At 39.7% G+C, this 18,489-nt stretch overlaps 1 protein-coding gene and 1 pseudogene across 7 annotated transcripts in view; both read right to left on the reverse strand.

Moving 5' to 3' along the window:
• LOC111864021 (diuretic hormone receptor) overlaps window positions 1-18,489 on the reverse strand; it is a 529,565-nt gene that overhangs the window by 19,372 nt on the left and 491,704 nt on the right. For 3 of the 7 annotated variants that reach the window (XM_033751292.1, XM_033751293.1, XM_033751294.1), the window contains 2 exons: window positions 14,690-14,846; window positions 13,331-14,574 (listed from right to left, as the gene is read on the reverse strand). The exons of 2 other annotated variants lie outside the window; for them this stretch is intronic. In XM_033751292.1, coding sequence (XP_033607183.1) covers window positions 14,356-14,574; window positions 14,690-14,846 — 376 coding nt within the window. In that variant the 3' untranslated portion in view covers window positions 13,331-14,355. Of the gene's footprint in view, window positions 1-13,330; window positions 14,847-18,489 lie in introns of those variants that run through there. 2 more of the 7 variants (XM_023850949.2, XM_023850947.2) reach the window with 2 other exon arrangements.
• LOC111864048 lies at window positions 3,650-3,712 on the reverse strand (annotated as a pseudogene).

The following is an 18,489-nucleotide window of genomic DNA, read 5'->3' on the forward strand; positions in this document are numbered from 1 at the left end:
CATAGAGTAGATATAATTTATAAAACGCCATAAATACAATATATCAAATATATCTCAGATAATACCAATGCCCAAGTATTAGTATAATGAATGATCCATCGTCACTAACGTTTAGAAAATGAAGGGCAGGGTTACTAGAAATGCAATATTTCCATCCGAAATTCTGTTTCCTTTTAAGCAGATTATAGAGCGCCTATCACTTTATAAGATTATTTCACAGTGCAATTCCCGTGATGAAACTCTCTAGTACTCAGTTTTCGTCGCGCACTATGGGTTTTAATTCGTCAGTTGCTGTAACGAAAACTACAAGTAACAGATGATCCTAAGGAGTGGAGCTCTATGATAAATTACAGGACACGCAAAACATTTTTCCACTGCATAATTTTCCATTCATATTTTTATTGTTATAATAATTTGAGAGCCAACATTGCAAAACATGATTAAGAAACGGCTCATCTGTCGTTCTGTGTCACGCGTTGCACGGCATGTGGCTGGACAATGTTTGTTAGGATAAAATTTCTTGCTGCTAATGCACGTATATTTATGAAATAAATGAGAGTTTTGCTAATAAAACAAAAAACAAACTCCATGGTTCTAGTTGGCAAGCGAAATATACCGACCGAACGACCGACGCTTGTCGAAGAAGTTAGTGCCAACTTTAGCGGATAGAGGGTGTTGCGTGGTCAGCGCAACGGATCGCCACGGCCGTTAATCTCGAGTTTCTAGACCGAAGCCGTTATTTCGTTGAAATAGCTCCTCAATTATCCTCACGAGGCCGAGTGGACTCCGTTCCACCCGGGACCTCTCGATCCATAGGCAGGAACTCTGACCGCTAGACCACAGAGGCGGTCCTGTCTTCATTAAATATTTCTAATTCCCTTTATGGAGAAAACTGCATAATGAGGAGCCTCACAAGTTGCGCTCTTAGAGTTACTGCAAATTAGATAGAAATGTAGTAGGTATGAGGAGATGTGAAACGAATATAAGATTTTAGTCTGGAACCCTAAAAAAGAAGAAGATATTTTGGGAGCCTTAGGCGCAGATGATGGATAATATTAAAATGGACATTAAATAAATAGGGTGCACGAATACGGACTGGAAGCAAATATCTCACGATAAAGTTGAGTTACAGACTTTGCTGAGCACGATAAAAAGTTTTGAGTTCTATATAAAACTTGGGGAATTGATCACATTCATAGCTATTGGCTCCAGGGTTATTTGTTATACAGGATTCGTATGCTTGCCTATTGCAAGGCAAAGAATTGATCTCTCTCATTCCTAGTGGCACTACAAGGTGGGGTCAGGCAAGCTGGTATAGTGGTAACGCTCTGGCCTTGTATTCGGGAGTTGCTCGCTCGAATCTGGGACTGGACACCTACAATTGAGACCTAGAATTTTCGTAGTTTTCCTCAATCCCTCCAGAATTACGCTGAGTTTAACTTCGATGAAGTCACAGCTGCTTCTTTTCTGATAAATCATTCATCAACCATCGTATCATTCAACGCTTCGAGTGTACAGCTGTGAAATAAATCATAACCACTACCACAAGGTGATCAGTGAGACCCATACTTGATGATGCCATCTCCTAGGTAAATGAAAAATCTAGATAAATAATTACATTCATACCGGAACTATGAAACAAATCAAAGTACAACATAAATCTAAACAACTCTTTCATATTCTTCATAACGTGGTGAGGAAAAAAAAATATTTAATTTAATTTTAAAATAAATATTTAAAGTTCCTAGATAAATTTCTTCCTTTGTTTTACATAGTCACAATATCTCTTAGAAATCTACTCCGCAACTTAACCCTGATTAATGAAGGAAATGGCCGCCACTTTTACTCGGGAACTCAACAACGAACGACTACAGAAATTATAGCGTACAGTTACGTGGGCATAATGTTCTGTGAGAGTTTTCGAGCACAAAACAAGCTAATGTATTAGAGGCAAGCCTATGTTAGTATCCAAGAGGCAGTTAATTCATCTCTTTAAAGTCATCTCCATTAATCGAATTTAAATATTTAAATGAAAAGTCGTGGATTGGCAATTCGTCGGTTAACGAACCGAATTTTAGCATCTCTTTTACTTTCAATTGTAGAGTACACAATTTCACTAAAGGTATTCAAAAAGATATGGAACGTGGTGAAAAACAGTGAACATTGGTAAGAGTGCATACCATAGTACCAGAATGTTTGGCCGATGTGAGCGAGCTTGTAATGTCGACAATGCGCGTGCGCATATGCAGTCAACGATTGGTAGGGGAAGGGCGATTGTTTGGATAATAGGTAAAGTTGTCCTTGTGATTAACTAATTAAGCACTACGCCATGAAGGAGTATGGGGGAGTGGATGTATAGATTCACCTTTTCTTTACATCTGCACTAGTTGGAGGTGAGTGATCTGCTTCACGCCCCGGCCGCTTTACCCCTGGGACCCATTGGATAGGAGGTTGGTGGGCCCTAGAGCCGGTCTGGAAGACATGGACAAGAGAAAATTCTTGAATTCAGCGGGACTCGAACTCCGACCCCTCGGTCATCAAGTCCGTAGCCAGTCGCTATACCGACTGCGCTATCCCGGCTTCCCATTCTTCATGGATAAAGGTAAAGGTAAGGCAAATTTGTTCCTGTGCTTAACTGATTAAGCACTACGCCATGAAGGCGTGGGGCTGAGTGGATGTATAGATTCGACCTTTTCTTGACCTCGGCACTAATTGGAGATGAGTGATCAGCTTGACGCCCCGGCCGCTTTATCCCCGGGGAAAGATTCCCCTGTACCTATTAGATAGGAGGTTGGGTGAACCTCAGAGCCGGTCTGAACGACGTGGACAAGAAAAAATTCTTGACCATACCGGGACTCGAACTCCGACCCCTCGGTCATTCAGCCCGTAGCCAGTCGCTATACAAACTGCGCTATCCAGGCTCTACGATCGTTAGGGTATTTGGACATATTGTGAGAGGGTCGATGGGTCGAATGGTCGACTAGTGAGAAGTCGATTAGCAGCTGATGACTGCAGCACCTGCGGACCATACCACTGCCTCGTACCACCTGGTGTACACATCAGCCGACATCCTGAGTAAATTCTAGTGGCAACACGTGGCACTTATAGCAGTGTTTATGAATGAAATACGAAACGTCTGTGCTCATAAACCATTCACAACCTACCGTTTTCATAAATTAGGCGAGAGTAGCACTGTGAGATATTAATAATGTTCGTGATTTATTTGGAAAGGCAAAGCCCGTTTAAAAACAATTTCAGGAAGCTGACATAAAACTAATCGTATCCTCTCGTTTCTCTTGTTACTTCTTACGGGAATAATAAAACCAGTTAACTTGAATGTGTATAGCATTTCCTTGAAATGTTTAATTTACTGTTCCTTATAGAGAGCGACAAAAGGGGGCATAGTACAGTACGCACTAAAGTGGGGATAAAACCCAGTCTACTTATATACAGAATGTGGGAATCTTAGTGATCAAATCTTAGGGAAAATTGTCTAACCTAACAAAATAACAGGTACAGTGTGTCATCGTATTTTGGTTAATAATTTACCGGTAATCTAGAAAGGCGTGCCTCTTCCATTAACACACACGGTTCATGCATGATGAGGCACAAACCGATTTTCTCCGCAGTACTACAGAATAAAAAACACAAAAATGTGGAACGCCTATGATTTTATGTGCCATTCTTGCGCAGGGGCCATGCTAATTTTCTAGAACACCGGACGATGGAAAAAGTCCCAAAACCCAGTAATTCTGAGGAAAGCAGAAGTTGTATGCAAATTAAGTGGGTCTGGATTTGTAGCATCTTCGTCAGTCAGATTCGATTCAGTTAATGTCAGCGCGGCCTCAGAGCTGCAGTTCAAGATGTCACCAAGACAAGTGCAGTCATGTGAACCTAGTTCTGTGCTATGCTTACTAGCAGCCAACCTATTCCCTCATGTCGTCGCTTCAGTAGGTATGGCTGCAACAAACATTTAACGAATGCAAGAACTGGTGTGCCTAGACTTTACGGAAAGCAGTCTAATATACGTCTTCCTACATCTAAAATATAATTTAATTTGTTTAGATGTTGGCTAACGCGATCACACACTACTCTTTGGTTGTTACAGAAACATGTTAGTTCAATGAAGTTCTTTTTGAGGTTTGAAATCTGTCCCATGAATCAGACTGTTTCTAAATTAAGCGTAGAATGGAAAAGAGGAGCAGGGTTCACGTGTATCGTACCTTCATTTTCAACAAAAGCTCTAAAATATCTTTGAGCGAATTATTATGTAATTGAATTGAATGCTTAGTCTTCTGTAGATTCCGTATACAGCGATCTTAATAAACGTAAACTCTAACTTAAGTAACAGAGATAAAACAAAGAAATGCAATGTTACGACAGACTGAATTGCTGTTTGTTTAAAGATATATTTTTGATGAAATTGAATTATTGAGCTCTCTTATTTAGTATTGATTTGGGTCTACGTCAAGGATTCTCTACATACATTTGAAACAAGCAGATTCGTTAAAAAGAAGATACAGCAGTTTATATTGGTCCCTGGGTCTTTTAATTCTTCGCAAATATTGATCTGGCTTTCATAAATATATACATGAATTCTTAAAATAAAGTAAAGTTGTCCCTGTGCTTAACTAATTAAACACTGCACCAATAAGACGTATGGGGGAGTGGATGTATAGATCCACGCTTTCTTGATCTCGGTACTAGTTGGAGGTAAGTGGTCAGCTTCACGCACCGACCGCTTTAACCCCAGGGAAAGAACCCACCGTACCCATTGGATAGGAGGCTGAGTGGGTCCCAGAGCCCGTCTGGACAACATGGAGAAGAAAAAATTCTTGACCCGACTGGGACTCGAAATCTGGCCCCTCTGTCCTCCAGGCCGTAGCTAATCGCTATACCCACTGAGCTATCCCGACTACTAAATTATTATAACACAAGGATTAGACTGAATTTCGGGCAAGTGTACTTAAACCAACCGGCCAAAATAAACCAAGCGATCATTGGACATCCGAGTAGATCCTTTGGACCTATATGGAATGTCTGTCACATTTTCACATCACAGAGACAACTACTTAAAACATGTGAATTTAGTACAAAGTACACATACAGAGAATTACAAAACTGACATTATTGCAACAATAAAGACAACGGTGGATACACAACATAACACATTTTAAATATATTGAATATATTGTAAGTGATAATATAAGTAATTAATGCAAATTCTTTTAATGAATTGATATTCATTTACACGTTCTGAATTTATCTGAATTTATTCCTTGTATATGCAATTTCACTGAAATGAAACTGTATTTAACACTCATATTGGGCCGCGCCATAGCTCAAGCGGTTAGTCGCTGGCTTCCCACCGCGGCGGCCCGGGTTCGATCCCGGGTCAGGTCAAGTGGGATTTGTGGTGGACAAAGTGGCGCTGGGGCAGGTTTTCTCCGAGAACTTCGGTTTCCCCTGCCAATCTTCATTCCACCAACTGCTCCACAATCACCCTCACCTATCATCTGGGGCTGGTACCATAGGCCATAAGTGGCCGCAGTACAAGGGACTTAGTCCCACCCCACTAGCAATAAAGAAAACAGTCATATTAGCCTTGTATTTACAATTCCATCATTCCACCATACCAAATTATGAGAACTGTTCGAAATTATGACTAGTATTTCAGCCTTTTTTATTGAGAATATTACATTCTTAAAATTATTTTGGACTTTCTTCATTAGGTATAGAAAAGTGCATGGGGTTTCATATAATTGTTTACATTCAAATAGATAAATTCTATGAGGAGATTCATTTGTATCTGAAATCAGCGAGATGGCACGAGGGTGCAATGTGACTAGCTCTGTTATCATTATTATTATCAGGGCAAGTGAAGTATATCTCGGTCAATGAACGTTGTCAAAAGTATTCATATAATGAAACAAACACTCTCACATATTTCGGAAACTGCAGATAAGATATTACAGGCAAACATTAACATAAATAGAAATTTCACATATATTTATCATTTTTTCCTTACATAAAGTGCAACGAACTTGTGGAAGAAAGTTGTAAATTTACGTAACATTACGTAAAATTTGAATATAATTACTTTCCGATATCAGTAACACACATTCTCTTGTCATTCACAGAAACTACTAAAAGCAATTATATGACTTCGTTCATAGACTTAAACTGCAGCTAGACCATGCAAAGGGACTTATATTCGGGGAATGATTCTAAATCAACTCATGACAAAGTGTATACAGTCGTACACAAAAGTACATTTGCAACAGACAACTTTATGTTTCTTGTATTACAAAAGAATTTACTTGTCACATATATCAATCCAAAATGCAACCAAAATAACAACTACAAACACTATAGTACATAAAATATAACTTTCTAATACAGTCCATCTTGTAAGCTTTGAGGTTTTCACGGCGATGACTATGAACAAAGTCGTCTTCTGGGTTTAGGCGCCGTGTATTCTTCGTTTTGGCCGACGTTTCGGAGGAACGTATCGCCTCCATCTTCAGAGCAGTTGAATGGCTTGGAATGCAGAGAGCAGTAGCTGTAGTACTGTAGCTGTACAGTAGTTACGGCGATACGTTCCTCCGAAACGTCGGCCAAAACGAAGAATACACGGCGCCTAAACCCAGAAGACGACTTTCTTCATAGTCATCGNGATTTGACGAAAATGTTGTCATTGCTCGAAAGAATTTTTCCAAGTCAGGGAATTTTTCTTGGGCATTATTGACAGCCTCTATATTAATATTTAAAATTTGGTCGCGCCATAGATCAAACGGTTAGTCGCTGGTTTCCCACAGCGGGGGCCCGGGTTCGATCTCGGGTCTGGTAAAGTGGGATTTGTGGTGGACAAAGTGGCGCTGGGGCAGGTTTTCTCCGAGTACTTCGGTTTCCCCTGCCAATCTTCATTCCACCAATTGCTCCACAATCACCCTCACCTATCATTTGGGGCTGGTACAATAGGCCAGAAGTGGCCGCAGTACAAGGGACTTAGACCCACCCCACTAGCAATAAAAAATATATTTAAAATTAAAAGAAATGTACTTTTCTCAAAATTTCTCTTTCTCCGTCTTCATATAAAACATGGAAGAAGAGGAAAAGGATAGGTATATTACGTAGGATGTTTCATAGAGCAATGGACGAAACGTCGCAGCAACTATATCCACGTAACTGTTATGAATGTCACAATCGTGAGCTGACCGGTAGTCCAATGTGAAACCTGCTGCTCAAGAATGTTGCCTACTTTCTAGGCGGTGTAGCAGAACGTGCACTTAGTGCACATGTTCTCTGTGTTTTACGTTACTTTTACAGAAATGAACAAGAAATGTGACATGATTCGCTTGATATATGCTTTGAGGCTGTGGCTTTTCATTTAAGATCATTAAATCAAATTTAGACGCCGAACTCTTGAATTAATTAACTAACTCACCCCATAAAACAAAATTCATCTTAAGAAGTTATCAGTCACTCTGCTAAGGAATAAATTTCCTTTAAATGAACCAACAAGTTCGTTAAAACTTCAAGTCAGTCCTTCACTGGTTCCTTTCCTGAGAGGTGAAACCAAACCTCACACTAATATATATATATATATATATATATATAAAGGCGACTCCTGTTCCCATGCATCAACTAAACCGCCTCACACATAATGTTGAAATTCGAGAATGGGATTGCTCAACGAAATTACATAGGATATACTATCAATGTGCCGGTCACGGTAGTCGAGCGGTCTAAGGCATGCACTGTCTTCGCTCGTTTAGAAGCCTGGATCGTGGGTTTGAATCCCACTCAGGGCATGGATGTGTGTGTGCGTTTTTCTGTGTTTGTGTACAGGTAGAGGTCTTACGACGAGCTGATCATCCGCCCAAGGAGTCCTACCGAATGTGTAAGATCTAGAAAAACCGAAGTGAACGGAGAAGTTCATGGAGGTAGGCCTAGGCCCACTGGGGCTGTAGTGCCAAGGGGGAAAAANAAAACATACTATCAATGTAAAATCAAATGCAAGTTACAGTCGAGTTTATATACTTCGATGGTAACTCGCATTTGGTTACGTGCAGCTAACACCAATGAATTGAAGCGACCTTGACATGTCACATTTTGACAGCATTCATTTTTGAGCAAAAAAAAAAAAAATGGAGACAGATGTAGTATTTTAAGTCAGCTGACCTGTCATTTATTTTGCAGGCAACTAAATACCAAAAAAAAGTATTGTAGAAATATCGCAAGTTAATATTTAAAATATCTCGGACGTCAATGGGAAATATCTTTTACTATAAATTACTAGTTGCATTCTTAGAACACAGTGTGGGTTTGCATTTGCATCTCACGTGATACATTCTGTATTTAACTTCATTTTAATACTCAGAATGTTACTTACACCGTTTAGATTTCTACGTCATACTTCATAGTTGGTCACATATAAACTGGGAATGCCCCCAAAATACGTGATTTAAATTGGTCCACTTCATTAAAGAAATAACCACACTTCCTAAATGAGAGAAGTATTATGTCTGAGCCTTACCTTACTGTCACTAGCTCGGGGTACCCACACATCTTATTATACTTATTAAAGTCCGTGCTTCATAACTTGTACTCTTTTCCAAGTATATTTAGAATGATCAAGTTAAGGAGGGTGAGGTGGGCAGGTCATGTAGCACGAATGGGGGAGACGAGGAATGCGTATAGGATATTGGTGGGAAAGTCAGAAGGAAAGAGACCACAGGGAAGACCAAGGCGTAGGTGGGCGGACAATATTAGAATGGATCTTAGAGAGATAGGATTGGATGGTATGGATTGGATAGATCTGGTTCAGGATAGGAACCAGTGGAGGGCTCTTGTGAACACTGTGATGAACCTTCGGGTTCCATAAAAGGCTGGGAAATCCTTGAGTAGCTGCAGAATTGGCGGCTCCTCAAGAAGGGCTCAGCTCCATGAGTAAGTAAGTAAGTAAAGTCCGTGCAGATAAAGAGTTACCTGATATGTAATATTTGAGGTTTTCTCGGCGGTGACTATGAAGAAAGCAGTTGCACCGTGTGGATGTGGTGTTAACACCACATCCACACGGTGCCACATCCCAGAAGACTGCTTTCTTCAGTTGCCTGATATGTTTTATATTAAAACCCTCTAAAAGAAAGAGAGGCTTTCTATCTATGCTTTTCAATGTTGATTTAAAGTACGCCATTAGGAAGGTCCAAGAGAACCAGACGGGACTGCAGCTGATCGGGACAAATTAACTGATGGTACATGTTGATAATGTAAATCTATCGGGAGTTCACATAAATACCGTAAAAAAACAGAAACTTTGACACTAGTTAGGAGGTTGATGCAGAACTAAACACAGGGAAAACTAAGTATTTGTTGATGTCTCGTCGCCAAAATACAGGCCAAAATCATGACACAAAGATAGTTAATAGATCCTTTGAGAATGTGGCACAGTTAAAATATTTGGAACGACAGTTACAATGATTTATGGGGAAATTAAGGGAACATTGAATTCGGGCAATGCTTGCTACCATTCAACCCAGAAATATTGTCTTCTCGTCTGCCGTCTAAAATCGTAAAAATTAGAATTTACAAAACTCTAACTTTTCTTGTGGTTCTGTATGGTTGTGAAACTTGGTCTCTGACATTAAGTAAAGAACAGAGACAGGTGATTTTTGAGAACAGGGCGCTGAGGAGAATTTTTGGACCGAAGAGGAATGCAATAATATGTAAGAGAAAGCTGCATAGAGGGGAGCTTTGTAACCTGTACCTTTCGTCAAATATAATTAGAATGGTCAAGTAAGTTATGATGAGATGGGCAACGCATGTAGCACGCATGGGGAGAGGAGAAATTCGTATACGCTTTTGGCGGGAACGCTAGAAGGAAATAGACTACTAGAAAGACACTGACAAGTGTGAGAGGACAACGTTAAAACTGATCTTAGATAAATGGCGTGTGGATACGTGGACTTCACAGATCTGGCTCAGTATAAGGACCAGTGGCGGGCTTTTGTGAAGGGTGCGATGAATCTTCAGGCTCCATAACATGTTGGGAAATTCCTGAGTAACTAAATACCTGTTTGCTTTTCTAGAAGGAATGACCTCAATGGAGTTAGTTTAGTTAGTTATACGTGTATCCCTTGTTTAACTAAAGGACATAGGATTCGAAACGTAAACGAAATGAGAGTACGTCATTGCGTTACTTGACAAGTGCTCTGTGCCTGCCCTTTCCTCAACACGGCAGATGTCTCTGCCGTCATTCAGTTCTGCGCACATCCTGTCTACGTAAGCTTCCGTACATTTTATAAACGCCTACGATTTGTTCAGTCCGAATTTCCTTTCTTTTCTTTTATGGCTTTTCAGCCCTTCGTTGGGCTTTGGCCGCTTTTTTTTAGTTTCATAATCCATATACAGTCGGGAAGACTTCCTGGACGGGGGATCAGCCCATCGCAATACCGCTGCCTACACAGAGGACAAAGCAAACACAGAATAAACGCACACAGACATCCGTACCTTGAGATGGATTCGAACCCACGACCCCAGTGTTTGAGCCGGCGAAGACGGTTCATGTCTTAGACCGTACGGCCACTGTGATCGGCATCCCGAAATCTTCAGCGCTCTAAAATATTTTAACATAGGGGGTATATAGCATTCTTCATAAGAAATCAAAGGGGTTGTAGCCAGGTTACCACAGCGGTCATGGTATTGTGACACCACAGTCAATCCTATCGCCAGGGCAATTAATATTCAACAAAGAATTTGATTACTAGACCACCGCACCGTCATGTGACAAACACACTAACTAAAGGAACACTTAGAGATATATTGCACGCGTCAATGTGGGTTATATACACGTAGTGTCACGAAAGAAATTACATTTTCTTTTTTAACTTTGCAGGTGAGTTTCTAATTGCTATTTATTACTGAAAAAATTAATTTGTTAAGTGTGGTTAAGTCTCTCACGGTGAAACATAACCTAAAAAGTTCTCTGTCATCTCGTCATTAACGGTATACGTGAAATATAAGAGGACAATTTCAAATATTTTTCGGGTATATGATTTACTTTGAGCAGAAATAAATTCCCAAAAATATTGCATCTCTTCTCTGCAGCTGTCCCTTTCGCACCAGTTACTGCAATGGTTTCCTTCTAACAGTATTCCATAATTAAAACGTCTATGTATCCACAGTCCGTCAATGCAACAATTGTTTATTCACCATTCAACACTTAACACAACATGTTTCTGCCAGATGGCCATCTTCCGGTGTCTTAATGTATCGAAACTGTTACACATCTAAACACGTTGTGTTAAGTGTTGAATGGTGAATAAACAACTGTTGCATTATTGACGGACTGTGGATACATAGACGTTTTAATTAAAGTTTTGCCAGAATATTCCATAATTCTAAATTTTAATTCCTTCTTTATAATTTTTATAGTTCACAAATGTCATTAAGCTAAATCACGAAAACAGGATATGACTGAGAGTTTCGGACGAATCCTGGGCACGAGTTCCACATACCAAAACAAGGAAAGAATACTCATATCAACATGTGTCCGGATATATTTAATTTGAGATTTATAGCAGAACAAATTCTCAAAATGTTCTCCATGAGATTCAGTACACGCCTCGACAGTCTCATCATGGACCGCCGCAAACGTTGATGATATTTGTTACTGAGAACATCTCGCACAGCACGGCTAAAATGTGCTGGAGCGCCATCATGCACGTACCACATTCGTGCTCTGACAGCGACTGGTACGTCTTCCAGTAGCCTTGACAGATCATGTGAGAGGATGTCTCGGTAGTGGTTGTATGTAAGCCGATGTGCCAAACACACGGTCCTACCAAATTATCACCAACAATCCTGCCCACACGTTAATTCATGGAGGATAAGGTAAAAAAGGCAAAGCTATCCCTGAAACAGGTCGTAGAGGTCCACAGGGTTGTGAGACGTCGAGGCTCTCATATTGGATAGACAATCGGCTCAGAGATGGCGGTGAGGTTGTCAGCCTTGCGTGCCGGCCGCCCTTTACCCCCAGGAAGATTCCTGGAACTCAATTTTGATAGACGCTGAGTCAACCCCAGGGCCATTTTGCGGCTGGAAGGATTTGGTCAACTGAAAAATCGAATGACCTCATCAGGAATCGAATCGGTGACCTTACGGCTTGTATGCATAGTGCCTCAATCAACTACGCTACCGAGTGCCGCCATTCATGCAGTATACTTTCTTTAATTATTATAAATGAACTCTTTCAGTTATATCTCAGAAATTAAATGTTTCAGGACACCGTGCCTAAAGTTTGTTCGCACCTTTCAGTTACACTCTGTATAATAATTTTCTGACTCCTTATGTGGTGACTTCTGTTTAGAGCAATTTCTTTCTGCTAAAATTTTTTTTTCAATTTATGTTTGAATTTACATTTTTTTTTTTTTGGTTTACAGGAGATATAAAGAACTCAGTTCCGCCTTGAAGACAGGCGAGAAATGCAGGTAAAATTGCAAAGATTCATTACTCCGGCACTACATGAAGGTGAGTGGTCAACTGCCCTGTCGCTTTACCCCAGAGGAAACAGGCGACTGTAAGCATTCGAGACATGGCTGGGCTGACGGCAGAGCAATCATTGGCCAGACAGACCAGAAGTTCGTGGCGAAGAAATGAATTCCTGCTCCTTCCGAGAATCTAACCCAAGCCAATTTCATAGCTACTTTGCTGACTGAGCTAACCCGGTACATTTCTTATTTATGCATATATTTTACATTCCACACTGTGTATATATAACTTTGTTTTGTTATAGTGAAATCAATCTAAGAACTGTAGGCCCATCTTAGACAAATTTTTGTAGCATTTTATATTAAGTGATGGATTTGATATTGAATGCTACCACATACAAGTATGCTTTAAATCTGCTAAGGCACAGAAAACCTGGCAAACGGAGCATGACGTCGTAGAAGTAGCCTTAGTACATATGATGTATGTAAGATTACTGTGTATCCCTGTCATTATTTGATACCGTTGATTGGGTCTGCTATGGTAACTGTCCCTGAAATATCGGCAAGTCTCTCCATACGGCGATGATTGTTCCGTTTAAAATGAGACGAAGCTGTTTATAAGAAGGACAATGCTTTGTTACATTCAACCCAAAACACTGTACTTCTTTTAGCTTGTTCTGGACTTCATCCCTCGTCTTGTATGTAAAAGACAAAAGATCACGATTGTCCAGTGATTGAAACTAGCTCTTTCTAACGGGGCCAACTGAGTAGGTTTATCTTTCCCTACCTACCTGAAGACGGAGGCAGATCCAGTCTCCGAAACGTCGTGGTCTTTTGTCTTTTACATACCAGACGATGGATGAAGTCCAAAACAAGCCAAAAGAAGTACAGTATACACCATCGTCAGAATTCTTTCAAGTCAACCCAAAACATTGATAACTGACGTCAATTAATTATCTATTTAGTAACGGAAAGATGGAAAAAATGTTTGGAAAGTTCATGCCTTGAGACACGTTGAATGAGTACAGTTATTTCCTCAGGAGAACTGTATTGCATCAGGCAGATGCATCATTTCGCAGGATGTTATAGAACATGGTTGCTTAAATATGACAAGTAAGAGGAGATCCTCATAAAACGTACAGGAAAATGGATCATTGCATATACGTATACACGTAATCTATTTTTCGTTGCTAATGTGTTAACATTCCAATCTATACACTTCATACCCTCTCTTACTTGTCAGCACGCAGCTTCAAATCATACGTCTTTGAGATCAATTTGAATACCATTCTTCCATCTTTGATTGGGAATTCAAAGCGATGTTTTCCTTTAAGGATTTAATTATATCGACTCAACAATAGACTCTACATGACTCATTTTTCGTGTCATGAAAAAAAACAAGCGAATATATAGAAATTTACTACGAGTATTTCAGAATGCCATGAAAAGTAGACAAAAATTCTTCCGAAGGTTCGATAGATAGTATTTCCATTTTTCGACGTAATGTCACACTGAAAAGACAAAATGGCCGGGTATCTGCAATGCCATATATTCATACGTATGATTACGCGTTTGTTACAAGAATTGAATTGGGAAGGATTAGCTCTTTCACTTCTTTACTGTCTGCTACGTAGCCAGATGTATAACTGCCCATATTTAATAAATCAAACCTTACGTGTTAGTGCAATCCCGCTACAAAGCAGCTTGTTCCCGCTTAACTAAAGACAAAATCGCTAATATATCTAAGGTAAAAAGGAACGTCACTTAAGCATATGGAAGCATAAAAGCCAAAACATTCGAGGAAGCTATCACGTGATGTAACTTACATCAATGCATACAAGTGGATTGATTGTAACCTGTCACATTATAAGAAAATCACTTGTCCACCAGTTAACAGTGTATATAATATAAATTGCTGAAATTTATCTTGAGCATATATGGTCGACTGAAAGCAGAATCCAAGCCACTCCTTCAGACCGCATTCTCGACAGTGAGGTTTGGGCCATATGTGGGCGTCGTGATGGTTGCCGTCACAGGTAAGCAGACGCCGGTCCCCGAAGCGTTCGACGTCCTTATGGACAACCTGCAGGTTCCAACACACCAGCCACTTCATCACACAGTAATAAAACGTGTTTGTATGGGAGTGGGATATGGCAAACCTTTCACACGGTGTTCTCAGACATTAGCAAGGGACTCACAGACGTAGCTCTCAGAGTGGACCCCCCTCCGTTGGACACCTTAGCGGACACACCGGCGCCGTTGTTGACATTGTTGCCGCCGACCAGTGTTGTCGTCGTAGTCTCGCTGACTGTGGACTCGCTCTTCCTGTACTGACTGGCTGGCTGACTGTACAGGCTAGACGTGGTAGGTTCAGGAGCGAAAGTTAAGGAGAGGACCGAGGCAGGGACGTGGTAATGCAGTTCACACAATTGCAGAGTTTTGTGTGAAGATTTTGTTATGTTTTGAAAGATCATGATTACGCCACCAAAATAAGAAATATATAGCGGATGCATAATGAGAAGATATTACACAATATTTGTTTTTCATTCATGAGTACGTCGTCATGATGTTGAAATTTAAGGCGTGGAATATTAGTGAGAGCAGTTTTTGGAGCATAAAAATTGAAAATTATAAAATCGTACCTCGGTTGGAGAAATGAAATTAAAAAAAAAAATTATAAAGCAGTGTCAGTGACAAATTCCGATAAAATGATTGTAATATTTTAATAGGAATAAGAAGCATATTAATGATGGACAGCATCATACAAAGCATAAATGCCAATGTAATGTGAAAAAATTTAAACATGAAGTTGTGGTGCGATTGAGAACGAAGAAAGCGAACATGTCAGAAAGTGATGTGCGTGTAAAGAAGACACGGAGTACATTTGCGGAAGATTGTGCAATTAGAACATAAGAAACATGGCCAGGTGCGTGAGCGCGGTTCATGGCAGGCAGTGCAGGGTAAGGAGTGAGGAAATGAGGAAACAGAGTTCAGGTCACCGCCGGTAGAGATGAACGCAAGAAGTTATTTATCGCCGCCACACGAAGAAGGATATTACGGTATACCGAAACAGTGTGGTGTCACATGACGAGTGAGGTAACCAAACACATGGATGTATCAAGAGATGAGGATTCGTGAGTTATATTTCAGTTAGATCGGGGGTGTTTCAAGTTTGGAAAAGGAAAATCGCATAGCAGCGGACATTAGAAGACATGTGATTCGAGAATTGTTGGGTTTATATGTGAACAAATTATGTATTACGTATGAATGCATGTGTATAGATACGTATATGTATATATTTGTTTGTATATGCATGATGCGTGTGTGTTTAGACGCATGCGTGCATGTATATTTTCATTCGTGCGCATGTTTTCGTGCATGAATTTAGGAGTGTATATATATATACATGTGTGTGTAAAGAGAAAGGTATGTCCGAACGTGGAAGCAAATTCAGACGATCGTTCGTGTTCGAGTACGACAATGGAGATGTTCGGAAAGAAATAGTGAAGGAAAGTGGTGGAATGAGAAATGGTAGGATGTAAAAGGGATGCGGTGGTAAAAGAGAGACAAAAAAAATTGTATAAGTCGATGCGATGTTATGAAAGTATACTGAAGAGAGAAAGGGGATGATTTACGAGTGGGCACGCGATAGTGCTGCTATAACAGAGAAGTGACAAACGATGCAAGTGACAGGCATTCAGTAGCGTGCAACTTCGAGCGATCAATAAACACAGCTGATTCCTTCGTTTAATTCCTGTATGAAGGACTTTGATTTCTGGCAGACCGAGTTCAGTTTCACTCGAGGAGGTTTCTCATGTCTGACTTTTCTACTTTTCATGAAACTATTGTGTTTTTGGACATTATATAGCTTACTGTTTTCTTTTAAAACACAACGTTTCGGAGGCTGGATTCTATCTTCGTCTTCAGGTGGAACCTATTCAGTTGGGCCCATCTTAAATAAAAATAGGACGATGGATTAATGTCCAGAAACACAATAACTGAAATAATACACCATCGCCACAAACGTTTATATCTTATTTTCTACTTTCGTTTACCTGTAGTGAATCCTCGGCTACTCCACCAATTAAAATTTTGTGATAACTTTCATATTACCACATCTCCATTAAAAGTATTTTTCCAAGAGCAAGAATTATACAGTATCCGTAAATTAAAGACATTACGTAAAATTTAAATATTTATTGAATGAGATAAACATAAAAATCATATTACGATTCACAAATGTGAATAAGTGCTCAATATTTCTGGGTGGAGTGCTTCGATATAAGTTCCATTTACTCTTTGGAATATATTCGATCTGTAATTCAATTGTTGCCACATGCATCCCGAAGTTTCTTGGGCAAATTTAGCTGGAGCCTCCGATGTTTTTTCTTGACCGTTGAAGTGATGTCCTTTTCCAAGAGTGCGCTTTGCCCTTTAAGGATCACATGGTCTAAGATCGGATGAACGAGGGGTTGAGTTTAGTAAATTGGTTCTCCTCTACCCGTCCGCTTCTACTGAAACTGGGTACTCAAGACTGCCGCACGATGTTGCTCAAATATGGGGGTACACCATCTTGTTGGAAGGTGTCTTCACTTCCTTCAGGTTGTGTGACATATCCAAATGAACACAACTGTTCTTTTCTTCTGTGAATCAAGGTGCAAATTTCACTTCTTATTTAGGATATGCAACACTTTCATATTAGTGTTTTTTATATTTTTAGACCAAACAGACCCATAAACTCGAGTTATACCTGTGTATAACCATTGTCATGGGAACTCTGAACAGCAAAATTCAACTCGAAGGAATTAATTGTATTTACCTGTCGCTCGAATGTGTAAAACACAGATTCCATTTACCTATTATTGTGAGGGTGACGTAACATGGAAAGAGTACACAGTGCATGTAGGGCGTGTGGGAGAAATGAAGAAGCATACATGCAACATTCTGATCTGAAATTTCCCACAGATCTCGGCTTAGATGTGAGGGTAATAAGAAAATTGTCCTTACGAGGCGTAATACGTTAAGTTGGGGACTGGACTAAGTGGCTCAGGATAGGGCCCAGTGAAAATCATTTGTAAAATCTATAAAGAACTTTCTGAGCTTGAAGAGCGTGTTATTTTTTTGGGCGGCTAAGCAAATGTAAACTTCTAAACAGGAGTTACGCGACGTGGATCCACGCAATGAGCCCATACCTCCGAAGGAAGAGTGTCTTAATGTGTGTTAAGAGGAGGATACCTCATTTATTTATGTATACTTTTAATCTATAAAAGAATACCAGGAAAATTTCGGCTGTCTACAGTTAACAATAAACCCATTCCTTTACTAGTAATTGTGAAGATGGATCTAATATGGCGGGAATAGCTTCCTTCCAGTTTGGAGAAACTAAACATACTGACATGTTATGCCATTCAAGAAAACTGACAGATATTCATTAGTAAAGAAACGGTAGTTTAAATGCAACAGAGATGGTACCTACTTGTAAAATTGTATGGATTTTGCTTAGAACGTTTTTCGATCCAAGATCTACGTAACTTTCGTATTTAATATAAATCAGTGTCAACAGTTTCGGACAAGTATGTACTGTATATACCAGAGAGACAGAGATAAGAAAAGAACGAAAAAAGAAATAGAGGATATAAAGGAATATAAAAGAGACAAGAAAGAAAGGAAACGAAAAGGAAGTTAAGAGAAGGGAAATAAAAGAAAAAAGGATAATATTGGTAAGTTAATTGTGTTCATTCATTCATTTACAATTTATTTAAAGACGCTTTTAACAGCTCAGAGTATATACTCTTGCATATTGGGATGATTAGTGAATAATTAAATCTAAACTTAAATATAAATAAATTTGGAATAAAACTAAAATGAAACATATAAATATTTGTAAGATTTGGGGTTTTCAGGGGTGACTATGAAGAACGTCGTCTTCTGGGATGTGGCGCCGGGTAGATCCTGGGTGAACCGATGTTCCTTCGAAACGTCGGTTCACACAAGATCT

Source organism: Cryptotermes secundus, unplaced genomic scaffold, assembly GCF_002891405.2.
Source record: "Cryptotermes secundus unplaced genomic scaffold, Csec_1.0 scaffold303, whole genome shotgun sequence".
NCBI classification, from domain to species: Eukaryota; Metazoa; Arthropoda; class Insecta; order Blattodea; family Kalotermitidae; genus Cryptotermes; species Cryptotermes secundus.